The sequence below is a fragment of the Somniosus microcephalus genome, chromosome 9 (assembly GCF_052327205.1).
Source record: "Somniosus microcephalus isolate GS21.2 chromosome 9, FLI_Smic_1.0, whole genome shotgun sequence".
NCBI classification, from domain to species: domain Eukaryota; kingdom Metazoa; phylum Chordata; class Chondrichthyes; order Squaliformes; family Somniosidae; genus Somniosus; species Somniosus microcephalus.
The window spans coordinates 216,976,216-217,002,782 of NC_140995.1; the positions used below are offsets into that span (position 1 = coordinate 216,976,216).

Below are 26,567 nucleotides of genomic sequence, written 5' to 3' on the forward strand. Positions count from 1 at the left end.
GGTCACATAGCTAAAGTATGCCGGTCAGGAAAGAAGACCAGCAACAAAAAGTCACTACAGGAAAAGTGCAGAAAGGTACATAAGGTGGCTGAGAAGAGTTCGGATGAACAGAATTCGGATTCAGACTCCAACAGCAAGGAACTGGGTAGACTGAGAATTCACAACGTGAGTAAGGAAGCTGACCGACAAACTATCTGGGTCACACTGCAGATAGCAGGAGTCCAAGTGAAGATGGAATTGGACACCGGATCGGCGTTGACGGTCATGAATAAGCAAGATTACAAAAAGTTATTCAAACATATTCCCCTACGGGATACGGAGATAGTATTGCAGACATACACGGGGCAAAAAGTATACCCCATCGGAAAGATAAAAGTCAAGGTGATACACAAGGGCAAAGAACACCAAGGAATGGACTTATATGTACTACCTGAGGGAGGTCCACCACTTCTGGGACGGGAGTGGATCAGGAAAATAAATATGGACTGGCACTCCCTAAACGCAATAACGGTAGATTCCGGAAAAAAAGATGTCAAACCTGAACGATTGTCCAGAATATTGGATGAGGCTAAAGAGGTGTTCCAACAGGGACTGGGAACACTGAGAGGAATTAAGGCAAAAATCAAGATTGCAGAACATGCAAACCCAAAATTTTTCAAAGCCAGACCGGTACCGTATGCGATACGACCTGCTGTGGAAGCTGAGCTGGAAGGGCTGGAACGTTCAGGAGTACTGTCTAAGGTGGACTGGAGTGAGTGGGCCACGCCCATTGTTCCCGTCATGAAGCGTTCATCGAGTAACAAGCCAGGGGAACCGGGGAAGGGCCGCATCTGTGGAGACTTCAAGATCACAGTTAATCCGGTGCTTCACACGGTGCAATATCCGCTTCCGCGGATTGAGGATATCTTTGCTTCATTGTCTGGCGGGAAACGCTTCACCAAGATAGACCTGGCGCAAGCGTACTTACAGATGGAAGTTGAGGAAGAGTCGCGCCAGTATCTCACAATCAGCACGCACAGAGGCTTGTATCGATATAATAGACTGGTTTTTGGAGTGGCTTCGGCTCCGGCAATTTGGCAGAGGGCCATGGAGCAGGTATTACAGGGAATTCCAAGCACTCAATGTTACTTGGACGATATCCTGATTACAGGAGATGACGATGAGGAACACCTTGCAAATTTGAAACTGGTGCTCACCAGGTTGAAGGAATATGGCCTTCGAGTTAATCGCCAGAAATGTGAGTTCTTTCAGAAATGGATCTCGTACTGTGGTCATGTCATTGACCAGGAGGGGCTGCACAAGTCACCTGACAAGATCGAAGCTGTTGTGAAGGCTCCCGCTCCGGAAAATGTATCCCAGTTGAGATCGTTCCTAGGGTTGATTAACTATTACCATAAGTTTCTGCCAAATCTATCCACGGTGCTGCACCCGCTGAATGCTCTTTTGCAGAAAGAAGTACCATGGAAGTGGAGCGAGGACTGTAAGAAGGCCTTTCGCAAAAGCAAGACATTGATCACCTCAGAGGAAGTGTTGGCTCACTTCAACCCAACGCTACCTATTCGTTTAGCTTGTGATGCTTCTCCTTATGGTATTGGAGCAGTACTCTCACACAAGTTGCCAAATGGCTCGGAAAGGCCAGTCGCATTTGCATCCAGATCATTGACCTCCACTGAGCGCAACTATGCTCAGATAGATAGGGAGGCTCTCAGCCTGGTGTGGGGAGTAAAGAAGTTTAATCATTACCTGCAGGGCCAGAAGTTTACACTGCTGACAGACCACCAGCCGTTGGTATCCATATTCAACCCTAAAAAGGGCGTTTCCATTATGACAGCGCAAAGGCTACAGAGGTGGTCCCTTTTCCTAGGGGCACACCAATATGACATAGAATACAAAGGATCAAAACAGCATGGGAATGCTGACGGTTTATCACGCCTACCGTTGCCAACGGTAGAAGAGGCGCCTACAGTGGACCCAGTGGAGATGTTCCACTCAACCATAGTGGAATGTCTACCAGTAACAAATTCTACGATCGAAAAGGAAACAAGAAATGACCCGACTCTCTCACGAGTCTACGATTTAACGGTGAAGGGATGGCCAGCACATGGCGAACCACTGTTTCCAGCATTTTCGCAAAGAAGAGAACAGCTGTCAGTGTGCCGAGGAACTTTGATGTGTGGATCCAGAGTGGTGATTCCACCCAAACTCCAGCAAAAAGTGCTAAAGGAGCTTCACGAGGGGCATCTGGGTGGAGTGAAAATGAAGAACCTAGCCAGAGCGTTCGTGTCGTGGCCAGGTATCGATGGAGACATCGAAGAAATGACCAAGAGCTGTTTAGGATGCCAGAAGGTCCAAAACGCCCCACCACAAGCTCCTCTGCATCCATGGGAGTGGCCCTCATCTCCATGGCAAAGGGTACATATCGACGTTGCTGGTCCATTTATGGACTCAATGTTCTTAATCGCGGTTGATGCACACTCCAAGTGGCCGGAGGTAATAAAGATGTCCTCCACCACCACGGAAAAAAAATCACAGTATTAAGGACCATATTTGCCAGGAATGGGCTGCCGGAACAGATCTGTTCTGATAATGGACCGCAATTTGAGTCCGAAGAATTCAGGAAGTTCTTAAAAAACAATGGGGTTAAGCACTACACGTCCGCCCCATACCATCCCGCCACCAATGGATTAGCTGAAAGGTTTGTCCAGACCTTCAAGAAGGCCATAAAGGCCATGGGTAATGAAGACATAAATCTACAACATAAGGTAGATAACTTCTTGTTGGCGTACAGGAATGCAACACATGCGGTCACAAACCAAACTCCCGCCATGATGTTTTTCAATAGAAGACTAAGATGCCGGCTGGATTTGATCAAGCCAAACATCAGAAGGGACGTAGAGAACCAGCAATTTCAAGGCATGAATGAAAGGCCAACTAGAACCTTCCAGATAGGTCAACAAGTTTTGGCCCGGGACTACCGTACCGAGAAATGGCAGCCTGGAACTATTTGCACACGACTAGGACCGCTGATGTATACCGTGGACATTGGTGAAAGCATAATAAGGCACCATGCTGACCAGATCATAGCGTCATCCGAAAAGGGACAACCTACACCACAACTCTATACGCCTAATGATGAAGCAGAGATACCCATAGTATCTACCTCCGATCCGGTGATACTGGAACCAGATGAACCCGACACTGACATTCAAGCCGAATCGACCTTGCCAAAAGAACCTACTACACCACCGAAAACTACTACACCACCGAGGCGTTATCCGGACCGAGTCAGGAAGCCTCCGGAGAGACTGAATCTGTGAACTGTTTTTACATTAAGTTGTGTATATATGTTATGATGTTATGTTTAATGGGAATATATACTGTTAACCTAAAAAGGGAGGATTGTAGTGTATGTAACCGTTCCACCTTTAAGAGAACTATTTTAAGGGTTGCACTACTTTATCTTGGCTGCTGTATACTGTAATGCCGGTGGTGACCACACCGGTATATAAGTGCTGTGTAATGATTTATTGGGCAGTTCCGATCTGACCTTCAACTAGTAAAGACCTGTTAAAGTTTACTCTTGTGGTCTGTGTAGTAATTCTCAATATAACACACAGACTTAACAGAGTGCGCATCCACAGCTATTAAAAACATTGAGTCCATGAATGGACCAGCAAAATCAATATGCACCCGTTGCCATGGAGATGAGGGCCACTCCCATGGGTGTAGAGGGGCCTGTGGTGGTGCATTTTGGACTTTCTGGCATCCTGAGCAGCTCTTGGTCAGGTCCTCGATTTGTTTATCGATTCCCGGCCACCACACATAAGCCCTGGCTAGGCTTTTCATTTTTACCCCTCCCAGATGACCCTCATGAAGCTCATTGAGCACTCTATCCCTTAACTTGGGTGGAATTACCACTCGGGATCCACACATCAAGGTCCCCCGGCACACTGACAGCTGTTCTCTCCTTGTCGAGAATGCTGGCAACAGTGAGTCGCCATGTGCTGGCCATCCCTTCACCGTCAAATCATATACCCGAGACAGTGTCGGGTCATTTCGGGTTTCCTTTTCGATACAAGAGTTAGTTACCGGTAGGTATTCAACTATACTCGAATGGAATATTTTGACAGGATCCACTGCTGGTGCTTCCTCCGCAGTAGGCAGTGGCAGGCGTGATAGCCCATCAGCATTTCCATGCTGTTTCGTGCCCTTATATTCAATCTCATAGTGGTGCGCCCCTAGAAAAAGTGACCATCTTTGTAGTCGTTGCGCAGTCATCACCAGAACGCCCTTCTTCGGATTAAAAATGGAGACAAGAGGCTGGTGATCAGTCAGGAAGGTGAATTTCTGCCCGTGCAGATAGTGATTCACCTTTTTCACTCCCCACACTAGACTGAGGGCCTCCCTGTCAATCTGGGCATAGTTACGCTCGGCTGAGGTTAGTGATCGTGACGCAAAGGCTATTGGCCTCTCTGAGCCGTCCGAAAATTTGTGCGACAGCACCGCTCTAATGCCGTAGGGTGACGCATCACATGCCAACCGAATTGGTAATGCCGGGTTGTAATGGGCCAATACCTCTTTTGATGTGATTAGTGTTTTGCTCTTCTGGAAAGCTCGTCTATATTCGTCACTCCACTTCCATGGCACCCCAGTTTGCAGTAGGGTGTTCAGTGGGTGTAGTATTGTAGACAAATTTGGCAAGAACTTATGGTAGTAGTTTACCAGCCCGAGGAACGACCTCAGTTGTAACACATTTTCCGGTGCTGGAGCCTTGACTACTGCCTCAATCTTCTCTGGGGACTTATGTAACCCCTCTTTATCGATAACGTGGCCACAATACGAGATCTGTTTTCTAAAAAACTCGCATTTGGGGCGGTTAGCTCGGAGCCCATATTCCTGCAATCTAGTGAGCACCTGCTCCAGGTTGGCAAGGTGATCACTGTCATTTTCGCCCGTGACCAGGATGTCGTCCAAATAACACTGGGTCCCTGGGATCCCTTGCAGGACTTGTTCCATTGCCCTCTGCCAAATAGTCGGAGCTGATGCTACCCCGAATACCAGCCGGTTGTATTGGTAGAGACCTTTATGGGTGTTGATTGTGAGGTATTTTTTTGATGCTTCTTCCACCTCCATTTGCAGATACGCCTGGGCCAGATCAATCTTAGTGAAGCATTTCCCTCCAGATAGCGAGGCGAAAATATCTTCAATCCGCGGAAGTGGATATTGTACGGTGTGAAGGACCGGGTTCACTGTTACCTTAAAGTCCCCACAGATGCGAACCTTCTTTGGTTCCCCAGGCGTGCTGCTCAACGACTTTTTCATCACAGGGACGATGGGTGTAGCCCACTCGCTCCAGTCTACCTTGGACAGTACACCTGAACGTTCCAGACTGTCCAGCTCTGCTTCGACAGCTGGGCGGATCGTATAAGGTACCGGTCTGGCCTTAAAAAATGTTGGGCTTGCGTTTTCTTCAATTTTAATCGTCGCTGTCATGCCTTTTACTGTTCTGAGTCCTTGCTGGAACACTTCTTTCGCGTCAGTTAGGATCTTTGACAGTCGCGTAGGTGTGACGTTGTCATCCTTTTTGTCAGCCACAGTCAGTGCCTGTATGGAATGCCAATCCAGTTGTATTTTCTGGATCCATTCACGTCCCAGTGATGGTGGTCCTCCATCTTGCAATACATACAGGTCTAGTTTTGGTGTTTCCTTACCGTTATATATAACGGTCACCTTTATTTTTCCTTTGGGGTAGACTTTTTGCCCCGTGTACGTCTTCAAAATAATTTTTGTGTCTCTCAAGGGTATGTGTGAGAATAGCCGCTCGTAGTCCCGTCGGTTTATGACTGTTAGGGCTGATCCTGTGTCCAATTCCATCTTTACCTGGACTCCTGCTATCTTGAGAGTGACCCAAATGGTTCGGTGATCCTCCGTTGTGATCACATTATGTCGTTTCAGACAACTCAGTTCCCTGCTTTCGGAGTCGTTATCACTCTTTTGTTCGTCTGAACTATTCTCCGTCATCTGATGTACCTTCTTGTACTTTTCTTTGGTAGGTTTCTTATTGCTGGTTTTCTTTCCCGACCTGCAGACTCATGCTATGTGTCCTACTTTTCCACACTGTCTGCACACTTTGTCTTTGAACCAGCAATCATTCTGGTCGTGTGTTGTTCTGCCGCAGCGATAGCACTTCTCTGTTCTATATGACATTTCGTTTGTGCCATATTCTTGCGGTCTCTGTTGTATCTCTGCAGCGCCCCGTGCTGCTGCTTCATATGATACCACAATGCTGAAAGCCTTTTCCAGCGTAAGGTCCTTTTCAGATAAAAGCTGTTTCTGGGTTCCTTCACTTTGAAGCCCACACACAAACTTGTCCCTTACGGTATCTGCCAGTCCCGCTCCAAACTGGCAGTGTTTCGATAGTTTGCGCAGTTCCGTTAAATAATCAGCATTGCTTTCATCATTATGCTGGTTCCGTTTGTGAAACTTGAATCTTTCTGCTATCAGTAGCGGTGTGGGGTTTAAATGTTCCTGTAGTATTGTTACTATGTCTTCAAAACTCTTTTCCATTGGCTTCGTTGGGGTTACTAGATTTCGTAATAACCCATACGTCTTTGCACCTATTAAATTTAACAATACCAACGCTTTCTTGTCATCTGACACCTCATTTGCCTTGCAGTACACCTCTATTCGTTCGACATATGTAGTCCAATCTTCGACTTCATTGTCAAATGCGGTGATACTGCCACTCTTCGGCATTTTGGGTGTGGTTTAAAATGGCGTCTCCCAATGGCTTAAAATGGCGTCTCCCGCGCTTTCCTTCCTCCCCCGCTGCTGCCAACGCCGCTCCCGGCGGTTCTCGTGGCAATGGCGGAGCCCTGTAGGTTTCGCGCGCTTCTCCTGCGCTGCTGCCAATGCCGCTCTCGGCGGTCCTCGTGGCAATGGCGGCGCCTCACGGGTTTCTGCGCGTCTTTCTCTCCCTCTCTTCGACACTGCTCGGCCCCTGAACACCGGCTGCCCCCTGTGCGCTCTGCCCTCTCTCTCTCTCTCCCCCCCCGTCGACGCTGCTCGGCCCTTTGCTGTGCCGCTTGGTCGGGCTCTAGCCCGCCGCTGTCCGGGAAGGGTCTGCGCACTACCTGTTGCCAGCCTGTTTCACTGGACCACCTCGACTGGAAAGCCAAGCCTGGCTCTCGACAGCCTCCCCCGCAATTCTCGAGTCTCTGCTGGATGACTGGGCGGTTGCCCGTGGTCGACGCCCGAGTCTCTGGCCTTGACCTCCAATCCACTGATCTCCAGGAACGAATCCCCGGGAGGTGATGCAGAGTTGCAGGTAAGTTCGAACTTGCCTTGTCGCCAATGTTGTGTCTGTGTATAATAAGACACCGACTGCAGGAAAACGGCACAACAGGTGTTTACTCAACGTGGCTCACACTAGAACTGATCTGTACAGATTACTACTCAGTGTTATATACAGGTGTGGTCACTGCCGGTACTGCAGTATACATGAGCTGTAAAAGATAGTTCCCCCCTTAAAGGTATATACATTACAGGTAAGGCCGGCAGGCTTCCTTCCCTAAAAGGCCAATAGTGAACCAGTTGGGTTTTTAACGACAATCTGACAGCTTCATGGTCACTTTTACTGATATCAGACTTTTTATTTCCAGAATTTTTAAATCTTTAAATCCAGGCTTCTAGTCTGAAACATAACCACTGCACTCCTGCACCCTCACTGTTTAAGGCACTGACCGTCCCAGTGACCATTTGTTAAGACGGTGACCTGTACAAGGACGATTGTTAAGAGGCTGACCTGTGCAGTGACCATTTGTTAAGGAGCTGATGTCAAAGCCTAAAACTATGAGCTATTGAGGAACATACAATATGGTTCACTGAATCAGAAGCCGCAATGCCATCTCCTTCTTACCCTAACCTAATACTTCCTGAGGTACCACTTTCATGAGCCCTTACGGTGCCATCTTAGAGTGATAGACACGTATCATGTTACCCAACTTTAATCCTAGTATCAAGTACCACAGTGAAAGTGAAGCTCACACTTACTCGATCGGCCAGCACGAGACTCACCCTTTGTTTTATGGCCGTGATGATATGGTGTACATCCTGAGACAAAAGTGAGCGTTCCAAGTATCTATCAAACTCCGGGTGGGACACCAAAATATTCAGCGCCTTCCGACCATAAAACCTAATCAGACAACGAGAAATTTAATTCACTGTTTGCACCCATTGGATGTTAAAGAGTGTCACCTCTACAAAGCTAATAAAATTCAAAGGGAGGGATGAGCATTTAGATCACTAGAGGATTTGGAGCATCCATCCTCTCATGTCTGATTCTACATCCTACTTTAGCAGCTGCTGGACTTTTGAGACTCAGATAATCAAACCCGTCACAATCACTGAGACTGAGATCAGACACATCCCCCGTACACTGACCCTACTGTCTGACCCATCACTGAGACTGAGATCAGACACATCCCCCGTACACTGACCCTACTGTCTGACCCATCACTGAGACTGAGATCAGACACATCCCCCGTACACTGACCCTACTGTCTGACCTATCACTGAGACTGAGATCAGACACATCTCCCGTACACCGACCCTACTGTCTGACCCATCACTGAGACTGAGATCAGACACATTCCCCGTACACTGACCCTACTGTCTGACCCGTCACTGAGACTGAGATCAGACACATCCCCCGTACACTGACCCTACTGTCTGACCCGTCACTGAGACTGAGATCAGACACATCCCCCGTACACCGACCCGACTGTCTGACCCATCACTGAGACTGAGATCAGACACATCCCCCGTACACTGACCCTACTGTCTGACCTATCACTGAGACTGAGATCAGACACATCTCCCGTACACCGACCCTACTGTCTGACCCATCACTGAGACTGAGATCAGACACATTCCCCGTACACCGACCCTACTGTCTGACCCGTCACTGAGACTGAGATCAGACACATCCCCCGTACACTGACCCTACTGTCTGACCCATCACTGAGACTGAGATCAGACACATCCCCCGTACAATGACCCTACTGTCTGACCCATCACTGAGACTGAGATCAGACACAACCCCCGTACACTGACCCTACTGTCTGACCCTTCACTGAGACTGAGATCAGACACATCCCCCGTACACTGACCCTACTGTCTGACCCGTCACTGAGACTGAGATCAGACACATCCCCCGTACACTGACCCTACTGTCTGACCCGTCACTGAGACTGAGATCAGACACAACCCCCGTACACTGACCCTACTGTCTGACCCATCACTGAGACTGAGATCAGACACATCCCCCGTACACTGACCCTACTGTCTGACCCATCACTGAGACTGAGATCAGACACATCCCCCGTACACTGACCCTACTGTCTGACCCATCACTGAGACTGAGATCAGACACATCCCCCGTACACTGACCCTACTGTCTGACCCGTCACTGAGACTGAGATCAGACACATCCCCCATACACTGACCCTACTGTCTGACCCGTCACTGAGACTGAGATCAGACACATCCCCCGTACACTGACCCTACTGTCTGACCCATCACTGAGACTGAGATCAGACACATCCCCCGTACACTGACCCTACTGTCTGATTCATCACTGAGACTGAGATCAGACACATCCCCCGTACACTGACCCTACTGTCTGATTCATCACTGAGACTGAGCGATCAGACACATCCCCTGTACACTGACCCCACTGTCTGGACCGTCACCATCACTGAAACTGACAGCACATGCCCCACATACTAGAAATTACTTTTGACAATATTTGCAGACGAATGCTTAGTGACATTCTTCTGTGTACTAGTCGAATGTAGCAGTAGCATGTACTGTAAATGGATAACCACCCTTGTTAAAATAGCAGATTGAGGAATGACACACAAGTGCGTTAAGCATTTGTTCACTAATATCACCAACAGTAATTTCTAGGCTTGTATTTTATTGGGTCACATAGTCCCCTCCTAAATTGCCCACATTCTGAGAACTGCCCTCAAAGTGACCACCACAACAGTTGATGTGAGAACTGGAAATGTCACAGTTGCAGCATGGCTGTTTCTATCAATAATATGTATTAATTTTAGCAGAAACCTTACGGAAATCTGTAAAGAGAAAAGAGAGAAATCAGCCCATGTAGGGTGAGCTCCCTTACAGACAACTGCTTGGGTGCGATACCAGTCCCTGGCTCCAATGCCAAACAGCCAGGAGTTCCTGAAGACAGATTTGACCAAGCCTGATCCACAAAGGCAACTGAAGCAATTATTTGAATCATGAATCCTCCTTCTTCCCCCCCATCCCACGTCTGCATCTCCCCCCTCCCCTCCACCACCCCACTTACACTACAATCCCATATACTATCCTGGTTGCTCCATCATCTACTCATACCTCGTTTCCTGATTCCCATCCTGTGAAAATTTCACCATGGTTTGCACAATCTGGTCTATATTGTCCTTGGTCCCCAACAGCACTCTCTCAGCTCCAAGATGCTCGACAATGCACAACAGGTTCTCAGCGGTGCACCTCCGAACAGTGGTGTTACGGTGGCTGGATAATGAGAGACAAACAAAATAAACAATGTATTCGACAAACGTGGCTTTAACTCTGAGAACTGAAGGAGCATTTCCACAGAAAGTGCACATCTTTCCTGATCTAACCATTGCCACTGAGGCAAGCACCAAACATGATTTGAAGATTGAATTGTGAAGAAAGGATAAAGGAGTTGGGCTTGTTGTCTTTGGCTTTGAGGTGACCTAAAGAAAGTGCTTTAGATTATGAAGGGAATTCGGAAATGTTGATCTGAGCAATTTGTTTGCTATTGTAAAGGATTCAAATATTAGAATTTAGGGACCTAGTGAAGCTAGCACGAGCTACCTGCATGTTAAACACCAAAAACAGGAGGCCCGAGGCAGTGCTAATTGATCCCACAACCTAAGGATCAGAGCAAAACTCTGAAGCCCTACCAATCTAAAGTGGTGGTGGACGATCAGGTACCTAAAGGAGGAGGAGGTTCCATGAACATCCCAAACTCAACCATGGTGGAGCCCAACTCTATGTCTTAAGCTGAAAGTGGCAAAGAGGAAAAGGACTTGATTTATACAGTGCGTCTCACATCCTCAGGACATCCCAAAGTGCTTCAAAGACAATTAATTATTTTTGAAGGGTAGTCACTGTTATTATGTAGGCAAATGTGGCAGTCAAGTTGCACACAGCAAGGTTCCCCACAAATAGCAATGGGATAAATGGCTAGATTGTTTGTTTTGGTGATGTTGGCTGAGTGATAAATGTTGGCCAGGAGCCCCTGCTCTTCAAGAAGTGCCATGGAATCTTTAACATCCTCCAATATGGGAACTTGAGTTTAATGTTTCATCAGAAAGATGGCATCTGACAATGCAGTACTCTCTCAGGACTGGACTGGAGTGTCAGCTTTGATTATGTGTTCAAGTCCTGAAGTAGGACTTGAACCAACAACCTCCTGACTCAGAGGCAAGAGTGCACGATCATACCCAGCCTCTTTCATCATCTTAGAAGCCAATGTCCAGCCGATTTGGTTCACTCCACCTGGCATTAGTACACTCAACACAGCAATGTCTATTATCCCAGATGTAGTGCTATGCACCAGAGGTGGCCATTCCTCTAGCCAAATTATTCCAGTACAGCTGTGACACCAACATCTACCCAACAATGTGGAAAATTGCTTAGGTACGTCCTATACATTAAAATCAGTACAAAGTGATACACTTTGGGAGAAACAACACGGAGAGGCAGTATAATCTAAATTTTGAGGGGGGTTGCAAGAGCAGAGGGACCTGGGGGTGCATCATCACAAATCCTTGAAGGTGGCAGGGCAAGTTAATAAGGCAGTTAAGAAAAAGTATGGATACTTGGCTTTGTAAATAGGGGCATTGAATACAAAAACAAGGAAGTTATGCTAAACCTTTACAAATCACTGGTTAGGCCTCAGCTGGAGCAGTGCGTTCAATTCTGGGCACCGCACTTTAGGAAGGATGGCAAGGCCCAGAAGAGGGTACAGAGGAGATTTACCAGGATGATACCAGGGATGAGGGAGTTCTGTTATGCGGAGAGATTGGAGAAGCTGGGATTGTTCTCCTGAGAGCAGAGAAGGTTAAGGGGCGACCTAATAGAGATATTCAAAATTATGAGGGGTTTGATAGAGCAAGTAGGGAGAAACTATTCCCTATGGCAAATGGGCCAGTTACCAGATGTCTTCAATGTAAATTAAATGTAAAAAAACTAGAGGGGAAATGAGGAGAAATTTCTTCACACAGAAGGTTATTGAGATCTGGAACACACTACCTGAGAGTGTGGTGGAATCAGACTCCATAGTAACTTTCAAAGGGCAATTGGACATATACTAGAAGAGGAATAACTTGCAGGGCTATGGGGAAAAAGCTGGGGAGTGGGACGAATTAGACAGCTCTTTCAAAGGGCCGGCACAGGCACGATGGGCTGAATGGCCTCCTTCTGTGCTGTAGGATTCTATGATTCTAACCCGAGGGATGAACAATAAATGGGGCCTTGCCAATGTGGTCCACACCCCAAGAACACATTTTTTAAAAGTTAAAACAATTTTCAATGATGTAGCACCTTTGATTTAGAAAAAATGTCCCAGGGTACTTTGCAGAAGCACAAGGAAAAGACTAGACGTTGCACCAAAGAAGCAAATGTAACAATGGGCTTTAAGGTAGGAGGGGGAGTGACGGAGGGGTTAAGGGAGAGAATTACAAAGCTGGGCCTTACAGGGCTGAACGCACGGCTGCCAGTGGTGGGGCAAAAGGGGAAAGGCTGCTCAAGAGTCAGAGGAAGAGAGAGTTTGGGAAGGGAGGACGGGGTTTGTAGCATTGAAGGAGGTTGCAGAGGGAGGGACAGGCAAAGCTATAGAAGGCTTTAAACAAAAGGATCAAATTTAAAATATGAGGTGTAAGTTAGGAGTAAGAAGGAAAGTCACAGTTTAAGAGGCAATTAGGTGCATTTCTGGAGAGACGGGATTGAAGGATACATTTAATCTACCAAAAAGGGATAGGCTTGTCAAACACAACAGCATTTTTCCGTTCCTAAATATTCTTACGTTCTTTGAGACAAAGGCCCTTCAGTAATTATCAGGATTCCCCACCCCGCACCCCTTTTATGAATAGGGTTACTTGACAGAATAGCTTGCAGAAGCAAAGCTATCTCAGAAGGGATGGACTCTTGAGTTGCCCTGCCCCAGAGGAACACTTCATGGAGGGGTCCTGAAGATGGACAGAGGAAAGTCCACAAGTAAGACCTATTCCTATTCTTGCTGGACAACGTAGTGTGGTAGTGAGAGCCCCAAGGGAAGGGGGAATTCCTTTCACTAAATCATGCTGGCGTTGAAATCAGCACAAAGAACCAGTTCACAGTGTGAGTATCTGAGACGCTCCCGAAACCCCCTGCAGATTTCACACGCTTCTAAGTGCCGCTTACATATTTGCTTACTTTAAGCCACCTGCGATGAGGGCAGTCAGCGCCCGCGAAGGGCTCACATTCTTTGCCATAATGGCCAGCGCCTTGACCGCCTCCTCTCGGATGAACTCGTTGGAGTCGCCCGTCCTGTGGAGCAGGATTCTGGTCACCTCGTCCACTTCCTGGTCCATGTTTCTCTTCAGCTGCGAGAACAGCTCACTGAGAGACAATATGGCGGAGCGGGCAACCTTGGAACGCAGGTTATTAACCTGGGGAAATCAAAAACACTTTACCGTCATATAGCAAAGTTCTGCCGTAACTTGTTCGTCAGTTTGCCAAGACCGTGCTTCTCGTACTATAGAGTTACAAGCTGTAATGACTTACTGTTGGTGCAGTTGGGGTGCTGTCACATTGCCACAAGGCAGCATTATGCCAAGTGTGGGAGCGGGATCCCAAAACATGAGTTAGGATCCTGATTAGCATAGTCAAGGAGCTAATCGCTTCAGACGTGCGACCTGAATGGTTGGAAGCCGCCGGTGCAGCTCCGTGGCAGATCGGGCTCGACAAATCGCAACCAGGAATTGGTCTCCCTCCCCTAATGTTTGCCCCCAAAAATGGGTGTAATGGCTACCAATTCCTCCCCCTCTGTCTCCCTCAATAGATGTGGGCCTAGAATAGGAAAATGTGTCTCTATCCTGGATCCATATTTATTGGAGCCACACTAGCATTTCCATTATTGACCCCCTACACCGCTTGTTCGGAAGCCCATCCACCACCTTAAATATCCACTCCTTTTACCACAGGCGCACCGTGGCTGCAGTGTGTACTATCTACAGGATGTACTGCAGCAACTCGCCAAGGCTTCTTCGACAGCCCCTCCCAAACCTGCGATCTCCACCACCTAGAAGGACAAGGGCAGCAGGTGCATGGAAACACCACCACCTCCAAGTCACACACCATCCTGACTTGGAAATATATCGCCGTTCCTTCATCATCGTTGGGTCAAAATCCTGGAACTCCCTCCCTAACAGCACTGTGGGAACACCTTCACCACACGGACTGCAGCGGTTCAAGAAGAATGCTCACCACCACCTTCTAGGGATGGGCAATAAATGCTGGCCTTGCCAGCGACGCCCATATCCCGAAAATGAATATACAAAACACAGCTCCACAGCTTAATGCAAATTTCAGGAGCAAGTATCTCCCCTTCCTCGTGAAATCCAGCCCCTGCCTGAGTATTGATTTCATAGATTGCAAGATAGATATGGATGAGGAAGGCTTTTTGGCCCATCCCTGCTCATACATCCAGCAAAAGCCTGCATACAGCCCCCTCTCCCACCACGCTCTATATCCAACTATATATTAAATTATTCAGGGCCTTCGGCTCCACTTTCCCATCCAGAAATCCATTCCACGTGGTGATTTTTTTTTAAATGAAGAACTTCCTGCTTTTCCCTAGTTTGAAAACTGCGCCTTGTTATCCCACTGTCATGGTTTTGTTTGAAGTAATGTTCCAGATTTACCTTTATCTACATTAACAACAGCATGCATTTATATAGCGTCTTTAATGTGAGGAATATCCAATGGTGTTTCACAGCTAGCTGAGAGGCAATCTATTGGCCATCTTATATAGCTCTATGCCATGACCCCTCCGTCACCTCCTTTCAAGGCTTCAACAAGCTCAGATCTTAGCTTCCCCCCATGTCTCTGCCAGATTCTCCCATTCATGTCCCACTTCATTCCTGTCCACTTCAGAGCTGTTTTTACTTGCCTGCTACCTTTCTAATGCTTTTTCACAGCCTGACAGAAATGGCCTTTGTATATAGAATCGTTCAGCACAGACGGAGGCCATTCGGCTCATCGTGTCTGGGCCGGCTCTTTGAAAGAGTTCCACTCCCCTGCTCTTTCCCCAAAGCCCTGCAATTTTTTTCCCCCTTTTCAAGTATATATCCAATTCCCTTTTGAAAGTTATTATTGAATCTGCTTCCACTGCCCTTTCAGGCAGTGCATTCCAGATCACAACAACAAAAGCTATCCAATTAGTCCCACTCCCCCGTGCTTTCCTCATAGCCCTGCAAATTTCTCCTTTTTCAAGTATTTATCATAGATCTCTTCCCACCATGTTAAACTCTGTCCATAGACCATTTACGACCTCATTGTAAAAGTAGCCGGCATATCTCTTGACCTTTACCACTCAGCCCCTCCCCGTTTTGAGTTGGCCAACCGTGTAAAGGGGCTCTCTCACCTGCCCAGACTAATACTGGGGTTGCAGCACTGATTGGATGTATCCCTGGAGATTTTGTCACATGACATCCCACCTCCAACCACCCCCGCCCCAAGCTCCCGCCATTGGTCACCTGACACATCCATCCTCGCGGAGCCCCGCCTTCCTGCGCCAAGTGCAAAGCGAACAGACCCTGTTCACCGATTGGATGAATCTTGGCTGTCACAAAACATCTCCAATATCCCATCTCCAATATTTTTACAAAAGTGTTCAAAGCAAACTTTAAAAAAATACACCATTTATTTTAACGCCCCTGTGATTTTTCTCCCAGGTTGCTCGCACGCAGTGTCCCGGAGATTAACCTTGAAGTCCTGGAGACTCCAGGGCAATCCCGGAGGATCAGCAACCCGAACTAGCACTGGGTAAAGGACTGAGCCAAAACATTAATCTGGCATTTCAGCTTTCTCGGATGCTCACCAGGCCTGCAGCGCCTGCATTCTTACTATTTTAAATCTAGAAAAATGCCTTCCTTGGCTGGGGTCTCGGAGACTCAGGCCCAGTTTGCGGAAGTGGAGCTGGTCTCTTGGTACATTACCCACCTCCTTTGTCACTGCCAAGCAAACGGTATGGAGGCTCGTCAGAAGCAGCTCCTGGTGGAATCGAGCCAAGCGCCGAACGCTGGACAACCCTTTCCTCTTCAGCTCCCTGAAAGGGCGAAACCAAAAAATAAAAAAAACCATGACATGTGCCTCGTATCAGACCAAAGGCAATCTTTCAATCTCACACCGTGACATGGATACAAAATCCCCATTAAGTTAAACCTTTCACCACATTAAAAAGACATGGGGCTGGATTTTCATTCAGGGGACGTGATGGAGGCGGGACTACAACTTTCGGGGTTGTAGTCCCGCCTCCATGAAGATGTGGCCAATTCACGCGATTTTAACTTGATTTACCTTGTTGAGCCCGCCCAGCAGGCTCAGCAGGCCAATTAAGGGCCACCCGGCAACAGGTGACGTCACAGACTGAAATTTCATCTGTCAAGATGTTTTGACAGATGAAATATCAGTGTTTGAAAGCTCTATGAAGCTGTCAAACACTGACAGTCTTGCTTCTAACATGAGTCCTTCTCCACAGACTCAGTTAGAAATCTCTCCTGCACAGAAAGCTGAAGGCGGTCACTTTTGACAGCTCACAACCATTCTGCTTTCGGTGAGATGAGGGACTCCCGAGACCTAAAGGAAGGAAGGCTGAAAAGGTAAGAAAAGGTAATTTAAACTTCTTTAAACACTTTAGACACACCAAACACACTTACCTTTGCACTCATGCACACATCACTCACCTGAACACTGACATCTCGAACCCTCCAAGTCCTTCAACCCGACGGCCTGACTCCTCTAACTTGGCGTGGTTTGGAACCGTCGGGAATCCTACACTTCAACCTTAAAAATAGGGATTAGGCTAAAAACTGCCTGTTAACAGGCACTAATCCCCTTCCCGCCTCGGGGAGGCAGGTCCCAGTGCGGGGCGGGTACCCGCCTCCTTTGAAACTGGCATGGAGGCAGGTTGGGGGCAGGATGGTGTCGGGACCCCGGATTTGGGGATTTTAACCCCCCACACGCCTCCAATCCTGACTCCACGGCCCAATGAAAATCCTGCCCATGGACTCAATGTATAAGGGTAAGTTTTGCAAGGCCCGGCCTCGCACGCAGCCAGTGACTTTTGGAATATTTTCTCTCCGTTGATTTTAGTGGTCGGAAAACCGCAGGCGCCGTACCCAGAATTTTCCAATTGGCGCTGACTGAGTGCAAGGCCTCACCAGTGTCATGGGGACGTGCAAAATTTAGCCTCTCGCATATTCTTATTGATAATCCTAAGTGAAGGCCAAGGTCCATAGTGCAGGACACCATCAACAGTTAGACAGAAGAGGGGAGAAATCAAATAGTCATAGTTAGATGATACCAAGCTTGGGTTTTTAAAACCTATAGATTGTAGGAGGAATGGGGAAACTGAGAGAGATAAGGAGCTTGGTTAGTATCAAGGCTCTGGGAAGGATTGAGTTAACTGAGGAAATAGTATTGATTTTAACATGGTAAGGATGTAGGGAGGAGGACGGGTTTGGTCAGAGAGCTTCACACGCCAGGTGTGCATAGCAGGAGTTCTGGGATGGAGGTCAGTACAACCCAAGGATTTACCGTCCATTCATTTTAACAGCTGGAAAATCTTGCGGCTTCCCAATACGTGCTCCCTGCGTGCAAAGCCCTGTGGCAATAGTGCTAACTTAGAAACTATCCTATATCGATACGTATGGGGATTCTGCAGTCCAGCGCTCCCAAATCACAAATGTGCAGCCCAGAACTTTCAGTGCTTTAATGTTAATGGCTGTAGAATTACAGGCTGTGTCCTCACAATTTCAGGATGTGCAATCCCCACTGGGAGTCGGATTACAGAATCACCCCTAATATCCATCCATTACAGATACACATTTTATAAACTACAGTCCATTCCTCTTAACAAAGCCACTCAATTCAAATTATATGATACTTCATACTTTTTGTTTTAAATTCCCACCCTGCTGTATTATCTACTAGCTGGGGGGCCCGGCGTTGCCAGGGCTTTTTTGGGCCGCGTGGTTTACGGCCGGCCGCTGCCGTTCCCCCGCTCTGTGACTGGTGGACTGGTCACTCTCCTCTCACCTCCCTCCCCCTCCCCTCTCAGTCCCCCTCTCCTCAACCTCCCCCTCTCCTCTCCCTCCCTCCCTCCCTGCCCCTCTCCTCTTCCTCCCCCTCTCCTCTCCCTCCCTCCCCGTCTCTCTCCCTCCCCCTCTGCTCTCCCTCCCCCTCCGCTCCCTCACTGCTCTCCCTCCCCCTCTGCTCTGCCTCCCCCTCTGCTCTGCCTCCCCCTCTGCTCTGCCTCCCCCTCTGCTCTGCCTCCCCCTCTCCCTCCCTCTCAGTCCCCCTCTCCTCTCCCTCCCTGCCCCCTCCTCTACCTCCCCCTCTCCTCTCCCTCCCTCCCTCCCCCTCTCCTCTACTTCCCCCTCTCCTCTCCCTCCCTCCCTCCCTCCCTCCCCCTGTCTCTCTCCCTCCCCCTCTGCTCTCCCTCCCCCTCTGCTCTCCCTCCCTCTCCCTCTGCTCTCCCTCCCCCTCTGCTCTGCCTCCCCCTCTCCTCTCCCTCCCCCTCTCCTCTCCCTCCCCCTCTCCTCTCCCTCCCCCTCCTCTCCTCTCCTCTCCCTCCCCCTCCCCTCCTCTCCTCTCCCTCCCCCTCCCCCTCTCCCTCCACCTCTCCTCTCCTCTCCCTCCTCCTCTCCTCTCCCTCCCCCTCTCCCTCCCCCTCTCCTCTCCTCTCCCTCCCCCTCTCCTCACCTCTCCCTCTCCTCTCCCTCCCCCTCCCTCTCCCTCTGCTCTCCCTCCCCCTCTGCTCTGCCTCCCCCTCTCCTCTCCCTCCCCCTCTCCTCTCCCTCCCCCTCTCCTCTCCCTCCCCCTCCTCTCCTCTCCTCTCCCTCCCCCTCCCCTCCTCTCCTCTCCCTCCCCCTCCCCCTCTCCCCCTCTCCTCTCCTCTCCCTCCTCCTCTCCTCTCCCTCCCCCTCTCCCTCCCCCTCTCCTCTCCTCTCCCTCCCCCTCTCCTCACCTCTCCCTCTCCTCTCTCCCTCCCCCCTCTCCTCTCCTCTCCTCTCCCTCCCCCTCTCCTCTCCTCTCCCTCCCCCTCCTCCTCTCCTCTCCTCTCCCTCCCCCTCCCTCTCCTCTCCTCCTCCTCCTCTCCTCCCCCTCCCCCTCTCCTCTCCTCTCCCTCCCCGTCTCTCTCCCTCTCCCCTCTGCTCTCCCTCCCCCTCCGCTCCCTCACTGCTCTCCCTCCCCCTCTGCTCTGCCTCCCCCTCTGCTCTGCCTCCCCCTCTGCTCTGCCTCCCCCCTCTGCTCTGCCTCCCCCTCTCCCTCCCTCTCAGTCCCCCTCTCCTCTCCCTCCCTGCCCCTCTCCTCTACCTCCCCCCTCCTCTACCTCCCCCTCTCCTCTCCCTCCCTCCCTCCCCCTCTCCTCTACTTCCCCCTCTCCTCTCCCTCCCTCCCTCCCTCCCTCCCCCTGTCTCTCTCCCTCCCCCTCTGCTCTCCCTCCCCCTCTGCTCTCCCTCCCTCTCCCTCTGCTCTCCCTCCCCCTCTGCTCTGCCTCCCCCTCTCCTCTCCTCCCCCTCTCCTCTCCCTCCCCCTCTCCCTCTCCCTCCCCCTCTCCTCTCCCTCCCCCTCCTCTCCTCTCCCTCCCCCTCCCCCTCCCCCTCTCCTCTCCTCTCCCTCCCCCTCTCCTCTCCTCTCCCTCCCCCTCTCCTCTCCTCTCCCTCCCCCCTCTCCTCTCCTCTCCCTCCCCCTCTCCTCCTCTCCTCCCCCTCCCCCCTCTCCTCCTCTCCTCCCCCTCCCCCTCTCCTCTCCTCTCCCTCCCCCTCTCCTCTCCCTCTCCTCTCCTCCCCCTCCCCTCTCCTCTCCTCCCCCTCCCCCTCTCCTCTCCTCTCCCTCTCCTCTCCTCTCCCTCCCCTCTCCTCTCCCTCCCCTCTCCTCTCCCTCCCCCTCTCCTCCCCCTCCCCTCTCCTCTCCCTCCCCTCTCCTCTCCCTCCCCCTCTCCTCTCCTCTCCCTCCCCCTCTCCTCTCCTCCCCCTCTCCTCTCCCTCCCCCTCTCCTCTCCCTCCCCCTCTGCTCTCCTTCTCCCTCCCCCTCTCCTCTCCCTCCCCCTCTCCTCTCCCTCCCTCCCCCTCTCCTCTCCTCTCCCTCCCTCCCCCTCTCCCTCCCCTCTCCCTCCCTCCCCCTCTCCTCTCCCTCTCCTCTCCCTCCCTCCCCCTCTCCTCTCCCTCCCTCCCCCTCTCCTCTCCCTCCCTCCCCCTCTCCCTCTCCTCTCCCTCCCTCCCCCTCTCTCTCTCCCTCTCCGTGTCTCTCCCTCCTTTCATTTCTCTCCGTGCCTCCCCTTTCCCTCGCTAGTGCCTCAGGCCCGGCCGGACTCACCTCGGTAGTAGAACGGAGTCAGTCGGACAACAGGAGGCTGGGTGCCCAGCGTTCCGAAGCAAGCCGTGGGTTGCTGATGGTTAACGCGGCGGGTCTTTGGACCCAGTTGGCCGGGTGGCAGAGGAACGCCTTTCGCTATGGACTCAAGTGTCCGATTGCGGTCGGGGACGGCTGGTTGGAAAGCCCCGGTTTTGCCGGTCCCGCACTCACGGCAAGAGAGAGAGGGGGAAGGAGAGAGAGAGAGAGAGAGTGAAGGAGAGAGAGAGCAAAGAAGAGAGGGAAGAGGCGAGAGAGAGAATTTTTTTGAGCTTCAGGCCCGGCCGGTCTGTAATGGCCGCCACTCACCTGACTAACGGCAGTTTGAGGGGAAAAAATGGCGGCGAAGTTTCGGGAGGCTGCAGGATTAGGTCCCGCCCGTGACGCACCGATTGGTCAACCATCAGGTCACTGAACTGTAGGATTGGTCAACCATCACATCACTCAACGCTAATGAGTGGTAGGATTGGTCAACCGATAATGAGCGGATTTTTGAAAGTTTTTTGTATACTGTCGGAACAATCTTTGTCTGACCAAAAAGTAACTATGCCTATGACACTTCCCTGATCATAACCTTTCTTTTGATATAACATATGTGTAGGTACGCTCTATAACTTTTGAGTGTATAGCGGACGGACAGACAGACGGACAGACAAACCAACCACTTTATATATATAGATAGATGTTGCTTCATTCAAATGACTGAGTATCATAGAAATTTACAGCTATTCGACCCATCATGTCTGTGCCGGTATTTCACAATTTTTTAATGCATAAAACTACTTTGAATTATCAGGCGTAGAGTGTATTACAATCTCTAAAAGATACAAGTTGTTTTTTTTAAAACAACTATTTGTTCGGTCTCATTTGACAGTTCAGTCTGGAGGGTTTTACTAATGGGGAAGGTAAGTGAGAACAGTAAAGCTCGATGGGCTGGAAACAACTGCAGTCAGTGTCTTGTGGCCACGGCAGGATTGGGATTGGAATAGAGTGGTCGGCTGACCTGCAGTATCAATCCTCACCTATCAGTCTTGCTCAATCTTCTACTGTGGGCAGGTATGAACAAAGGCGTTTGGGAGAGCATCGCCTAATACTGGCATTCATCTACATTTAGATTTTAGCCAGGCTGGCCAGTATTTACACCAAATCTCAAAGTTTGGTAACCATATTGACGAAAGAGGTAGCTACAATAACACTTTGACCTTTTTGGGCCTTCAGATGAAAACAAACAGGTTAGCACCTCTGCTAAAATAATGGGCAAAAGGATTTTATATGAATGCATTAAGTGTTCAGATGATATCACACAGCTTAATTTCAAGGGTGTAAGACCTACTCCTGATCTCATTCACCACATGTATAGAGGTAGTGGCCAACTACTTGAAAGTAGGTCGCTGCCATGGCCAAAATTGGCATCAGAAATAAGCTCCTTTGCATCTAATTTGAATGAGCCTGCCCATATTAGGGCAGATATATTATCTATGTCCTCCATCATCTTCCAGCTGAAAGTTCTGGAAGTGGCAGGGAGCTTACGGACTGGCTCCCCGACCCACATTCTGCCCCCTGAACTGGAGGTATACTGAGGGGAAAATGTTTCCTGGGTTCTTTGGTTCGCTTTGTCTCGTCCTTCCCGATAGTCCCCCTTATTCAGAGCTGCCTGCCATTAAATAATGAATATTTTTAAATCCAGGAGTGTTTCTGACCAGTCGTTGTTAGCCAGGAGTTTCAGTGCCTCAGTCAGTCCTTGCTCCTGACGGGAGAATGAGCTCATCTCCAGGGATTCCTCCTCGTCCGATTCCTCATCTCCTTCCAGAGAATCCAGGGGAAAGCCAGGTAGCGAGTGAGCTGAGGAACAGCAGGCAGGTTAGGGAGGGTCACACCAGCCAGTCTCAGAATAAATTAAACTCTATACATAGAAAAATGACCGAGGTCTATCTAGTTCACCTTCTACGATCCTGGTGGTCGCATGATACAACGAAAATGGAGTTGTTGACTAGCCACAGCAATCAATCTCTTATCAATTAGTCTAGAACAGACCCAGACATGAGGTGTGGAAAATCCCAGTGGTGGAGAGCTTTGGGAACCATAGGTCCAAAGTCACCTGTTCCTTCCGAGCATGCTGCACTTACATAGGATTAGACAGGATTACATAGGATATATGGCACAGAAACAGGCCATTCAGCCCATCCAGTCCATGCCGGCGTTTATGCTCCACTTGAGCCTCCTCCTATCTTTCCTCATCTAACTCTATCAGCATAGCCCTCTATTCCCTTCTCCCTCATATGCTTATCTAGCCTCCCCTTAAATGCATCTATACTATTTGCTTCAACCACTCCGAGGTAGCGAGTTCCACATTCTCAAAGAAGTAAAGAAGTTTCTTCTGAATTCCCTATTGGATTTCCTGGTGACTATCTTATATTGTTGGCCTCTAGTTATGCTCTTCCCCACAAGTGGAAACATTCTCTCTGTATCCACTCTATCAAAACCTTTCATAATTTTAAAGGCCTCTATTAGGTCACCCCTCAGCCTTCTTTTATCAAGAGAAAAGAGACCCAGCCTGTTCATCCTTTCCTGATATATATACCCTCGCATTTCTGGTATCATCCTTGTAAATCTTCTCTGCACCCTCTCCAGTGCCTCTATATCCTTTTTATAATATGGCGACCAGAACTGTACGCAGTACTCGAAGTGTGGTCTAACCAAGGTTCGATACAGGTTTAGCATAACTTCCCTACTTTTTAATTCTATTCCTCTAGAAATAAACCCTACTGCTTGGTTTGCCTTTTTTATGACCTTGTTAACCTGCGTCGCAACTTTTAGTGATTTGTGTATTTGTACTCCGAGATCACTTACTACATGTCATGTCTCATATTACTGATATACTGTATCCCAAAATATTATTTTTCTGAAATAAATTTATCTAATTTGAAAGAATCAATACTAACTGCTTCCACCATCTCCCTAGGGAGTCTGTTTCATAGATTGACCACCCGCTCACTGAAATATTGCTTCCGCCGATTAGTTTTGAATTTACCCCACTTCAAGCACAGGTCGTGTCCTCTGGTTCTACTGTTCTGAAGAGGTAAAGTATCTGGTCATGGTCTACATTATCTTCTCCCTTTAAAATCCCTAAATCAGCAATCATACCACCTCTCAGCCTTCCCTTTTCCAGTGAGAACATGCCCAATCAGTACCCTGCGATGGGAATAAACATCTCACACTAAGGTGAGGGACATTAGCCTGTAGGAATGGAATATTTTCCATTTTGGGCGGGTTCTACAACGTGCGAGTGATCCCCACCCACCGCCTTATTAAGAATCCAAGATGGCTCCGGGGCTGGCAGCTCTTTACTGAGCTGCTCTTCTCTGCAACTGTATCCGTGGTCATCCATTGCCATCTTTCGGCCTTTCTTCCCCCAATCTCCTTTCTTCCATTGCTCAAGATACTCTGGCTCTGATTGTGAATGCATTTCAGCCCAAACTACAAGTTCAAACTACAAGTTCAAACTATAAGTTTAAAGCCACCCTATTAGAGTCCGCTGCCCATCCCCCGACCCTGCTCGTCATTGTGCTCAGAGCTCTTTTCAACTGCTGGAACTCTGCGGAAATTTGACTTCCATCACCTGGATTCCTCTGCCATCAGGACTACGCTGCTCTACTGACTACACTGTTTGACTCAGCTGCTGTGAATCTGCTCTGCTATTCAGTCACTTCAAGTTTTAAGCTGCTGAATTATTTTCTCAAATTGGTTTCCGATCTCCTGGACTTCTCTGGACATCTAGACTCATCTAAGAGGGAGTCAAGCCTGGGACGGCGGCAGGAGAGTAGGAAGGTCGGAGAGTAATGAAGGATTGGGTAGGGATTTGGGGGGGGGCAGAGTATCCGAGAGAGGAGAGATGAAAGGAGGCATGACGACAGGAGAGAGGGCTCAGGGAGGGATAGAGAGAAAAGGAAAAGTAGGGAGAAAAAGTGGAAAAAGAAATGAACGGCCTGGGTCTGGAGCGGCAGCTAAAGTGTGCATGTGAATGGACTTAGGGAAAAGCTCAGGTTACATTGGCCTGGGTATGTAGTAATTAGTGGGATATATATTTCCTGGTAGCAGGGAGTAGGTTGGAGACAATATTCGGGAGACCAGGGTCAAAGTCAGAGGTCCCATCAGGGGCAAAGCTGACATAAACAGGATGGAGCTGGCACAGAGCATCGACGAACCGCCCAAAGCAGGCGAGTGAAGTCCAGAAGCTATTTGAAGAGTAAAGAGTTCGAGGGTGGAGGTTGTTGCCGTAGGAATGAGAGTCGGTGGGGTACAGAAAGATGATGGCGCCTTTTTACTCTCTTGCCATTGTCCCAGGCTTGACTCCCTCTTAGATAAGCCTACAGCTTCCCTCTGTGCCTCTCCTGACATCCTACGAAGGACCCATCGAAGCACTCGTCGCTGCCTCCTTACGAGCAGCAACCCCAACTGTCCCATCCTGCTCTCTCACCGACCTTCCCGCCCAGTGCGCCCACTGGGGGCAAATCTTGCCAATCTCCTGCCCGTCCAACTCACCCTTATACTTAAATGAAGCCTCCCCGCCTGGCTATACCTTCCACCGCTTGCCCCGCTGAAACCGGCGTGGTGGCGGTATGGCTCTCATTACCAAATCACACCTTGGTCTGTCCCCCTACTCCTCCGGCACTTTCTCCTCCTTTGAGCATCCCATCTTATTCCACTCCTCTCACCTCTCATTTAAAATTCTCATTTTCTACCGCCAACCCAAGTACCATAAAAATGTTATTACCAAGGCATCTTCATTGCTTTCCTCCCTCAGCCTCTGCACCGAGCGACTTCTCATCCTCGTTGATTTCAACCTCCACCTCAATTCATCATGCTCTCTCTCCTCTGATTTCACTGCCCTCCTATCCTCCTTTAATCTCTCCCTCCATGTAAACTCCCCAACCCATATTCAAGGCCACCCCCTCGACTTTGCCACCTCTCGTGGCCTTGCTACTCCCATCATGTCAATTGCAGATAAGGTCATCTCTGACCATTTCCTCGTATCACTCGCCACCCACATCGCCCTTCCCTCCACCCTCCCAACTCTACTTCCTTCTGTGTCCACCCCGGAAAAAACTCTCTCCTAGCTCTCTTACAACTGCGTTTACGAAATCCCAACTGTCCAGCCTCTGGCCCTTCATTCACCATAACATGTCTACAGCTACTGATCTGCTCAACCACACCCTCACCACCACATTTGGTGTGCTGGTCCCTATTGAAACAATTACTCACTCTCACCCTGGCCATTCCCCCTAGTACGGCCCTCATCTTCGCTCCCTTAAGTCCAAGGAATGCAGTCTTGAACGGATATGACGGACAACTGGTTTAGCCATTCACCGCCAGATCTGGTTGGACCATAAAAAGCATTATCGAGTCTGGCTCTCGTCTGCCAAAATTGCTCACTATCCAAAATCATTCTGGAATGCAAAGATAAACCCCAGCTTCTATTCTCCACTGCTAACCATCTTCTTAAACCCCTCTCCCCTGTCTCCTCTGCCCTTACCTCCGACAACAAGTGCGAAGAGCTCAGAGAGTTCTTTGTCTCTAAGGTTGAGGCCATTCGTTCAGCTGCCTCTGCCACTTCCCTTCCTTCCCCTAGCCCACCGGGTCAAACTTCCTCTAAGGTTTCCCCCTCTGCCCTAGCCCTGAACTCACGTCTTTCACCAGTTTCTCTTCGATCTCTCTTCATGACCTCTCATGACATTAGGGACATGTCGTGAAACACCTGGAGCACAGACCCAGTTGAGGCATTCAAAAAAAAAGGGAAAGGACCGATTCCTGATCTCACGGAGAGTAGAGGGGTGAAGGCTGGAGCCGAG

General features: G+C 49.4%; 1 protein-coding gene across 4 annotated transcripts in view; it reads right to left on the reverse strand.

Moving 5' to 3' along the window:
- LOC147113028 (TOG array regulator of axonemal microtubules protein 2-like) overlaps positions 1 to 26,567 on the reverse strand; it is a 203,889-nt gene that overhangs the window by 15,284 nt on the left and 162,038 nt on the right. For all 4 annotated transcript variants that reach the window (XM_085997898.1, XM_085997897.1, XM_085997900.1 and 1 more), the window contains 5 exons: positions 22,419 to 22,560; positions 16,303 to 16,408; positions 13,513 to 13,748; positions 10,423 to 10,581; positions 8,077 to 8,194 (listed from right to left, as the gene is read on the reverse strand). In XM_085997898.1, coding sequence (XP_085854024.1) covers positions 8,077 to 8,194; positions 10,423 to 10,581; positions 13,513 to 13,748; positions 16,303 to 16,408; positions 22,419 to 22,560 — 761 coding nt within the window. The remainder of the gene's footprint in view (positions 1 to 8,076; positions 8,195 to 10,422; positions 10,582 to 13,512; positions 13,749 to 16,302; positions 16,409 to 22,418; positions 22,561 to 26,567) is intronic.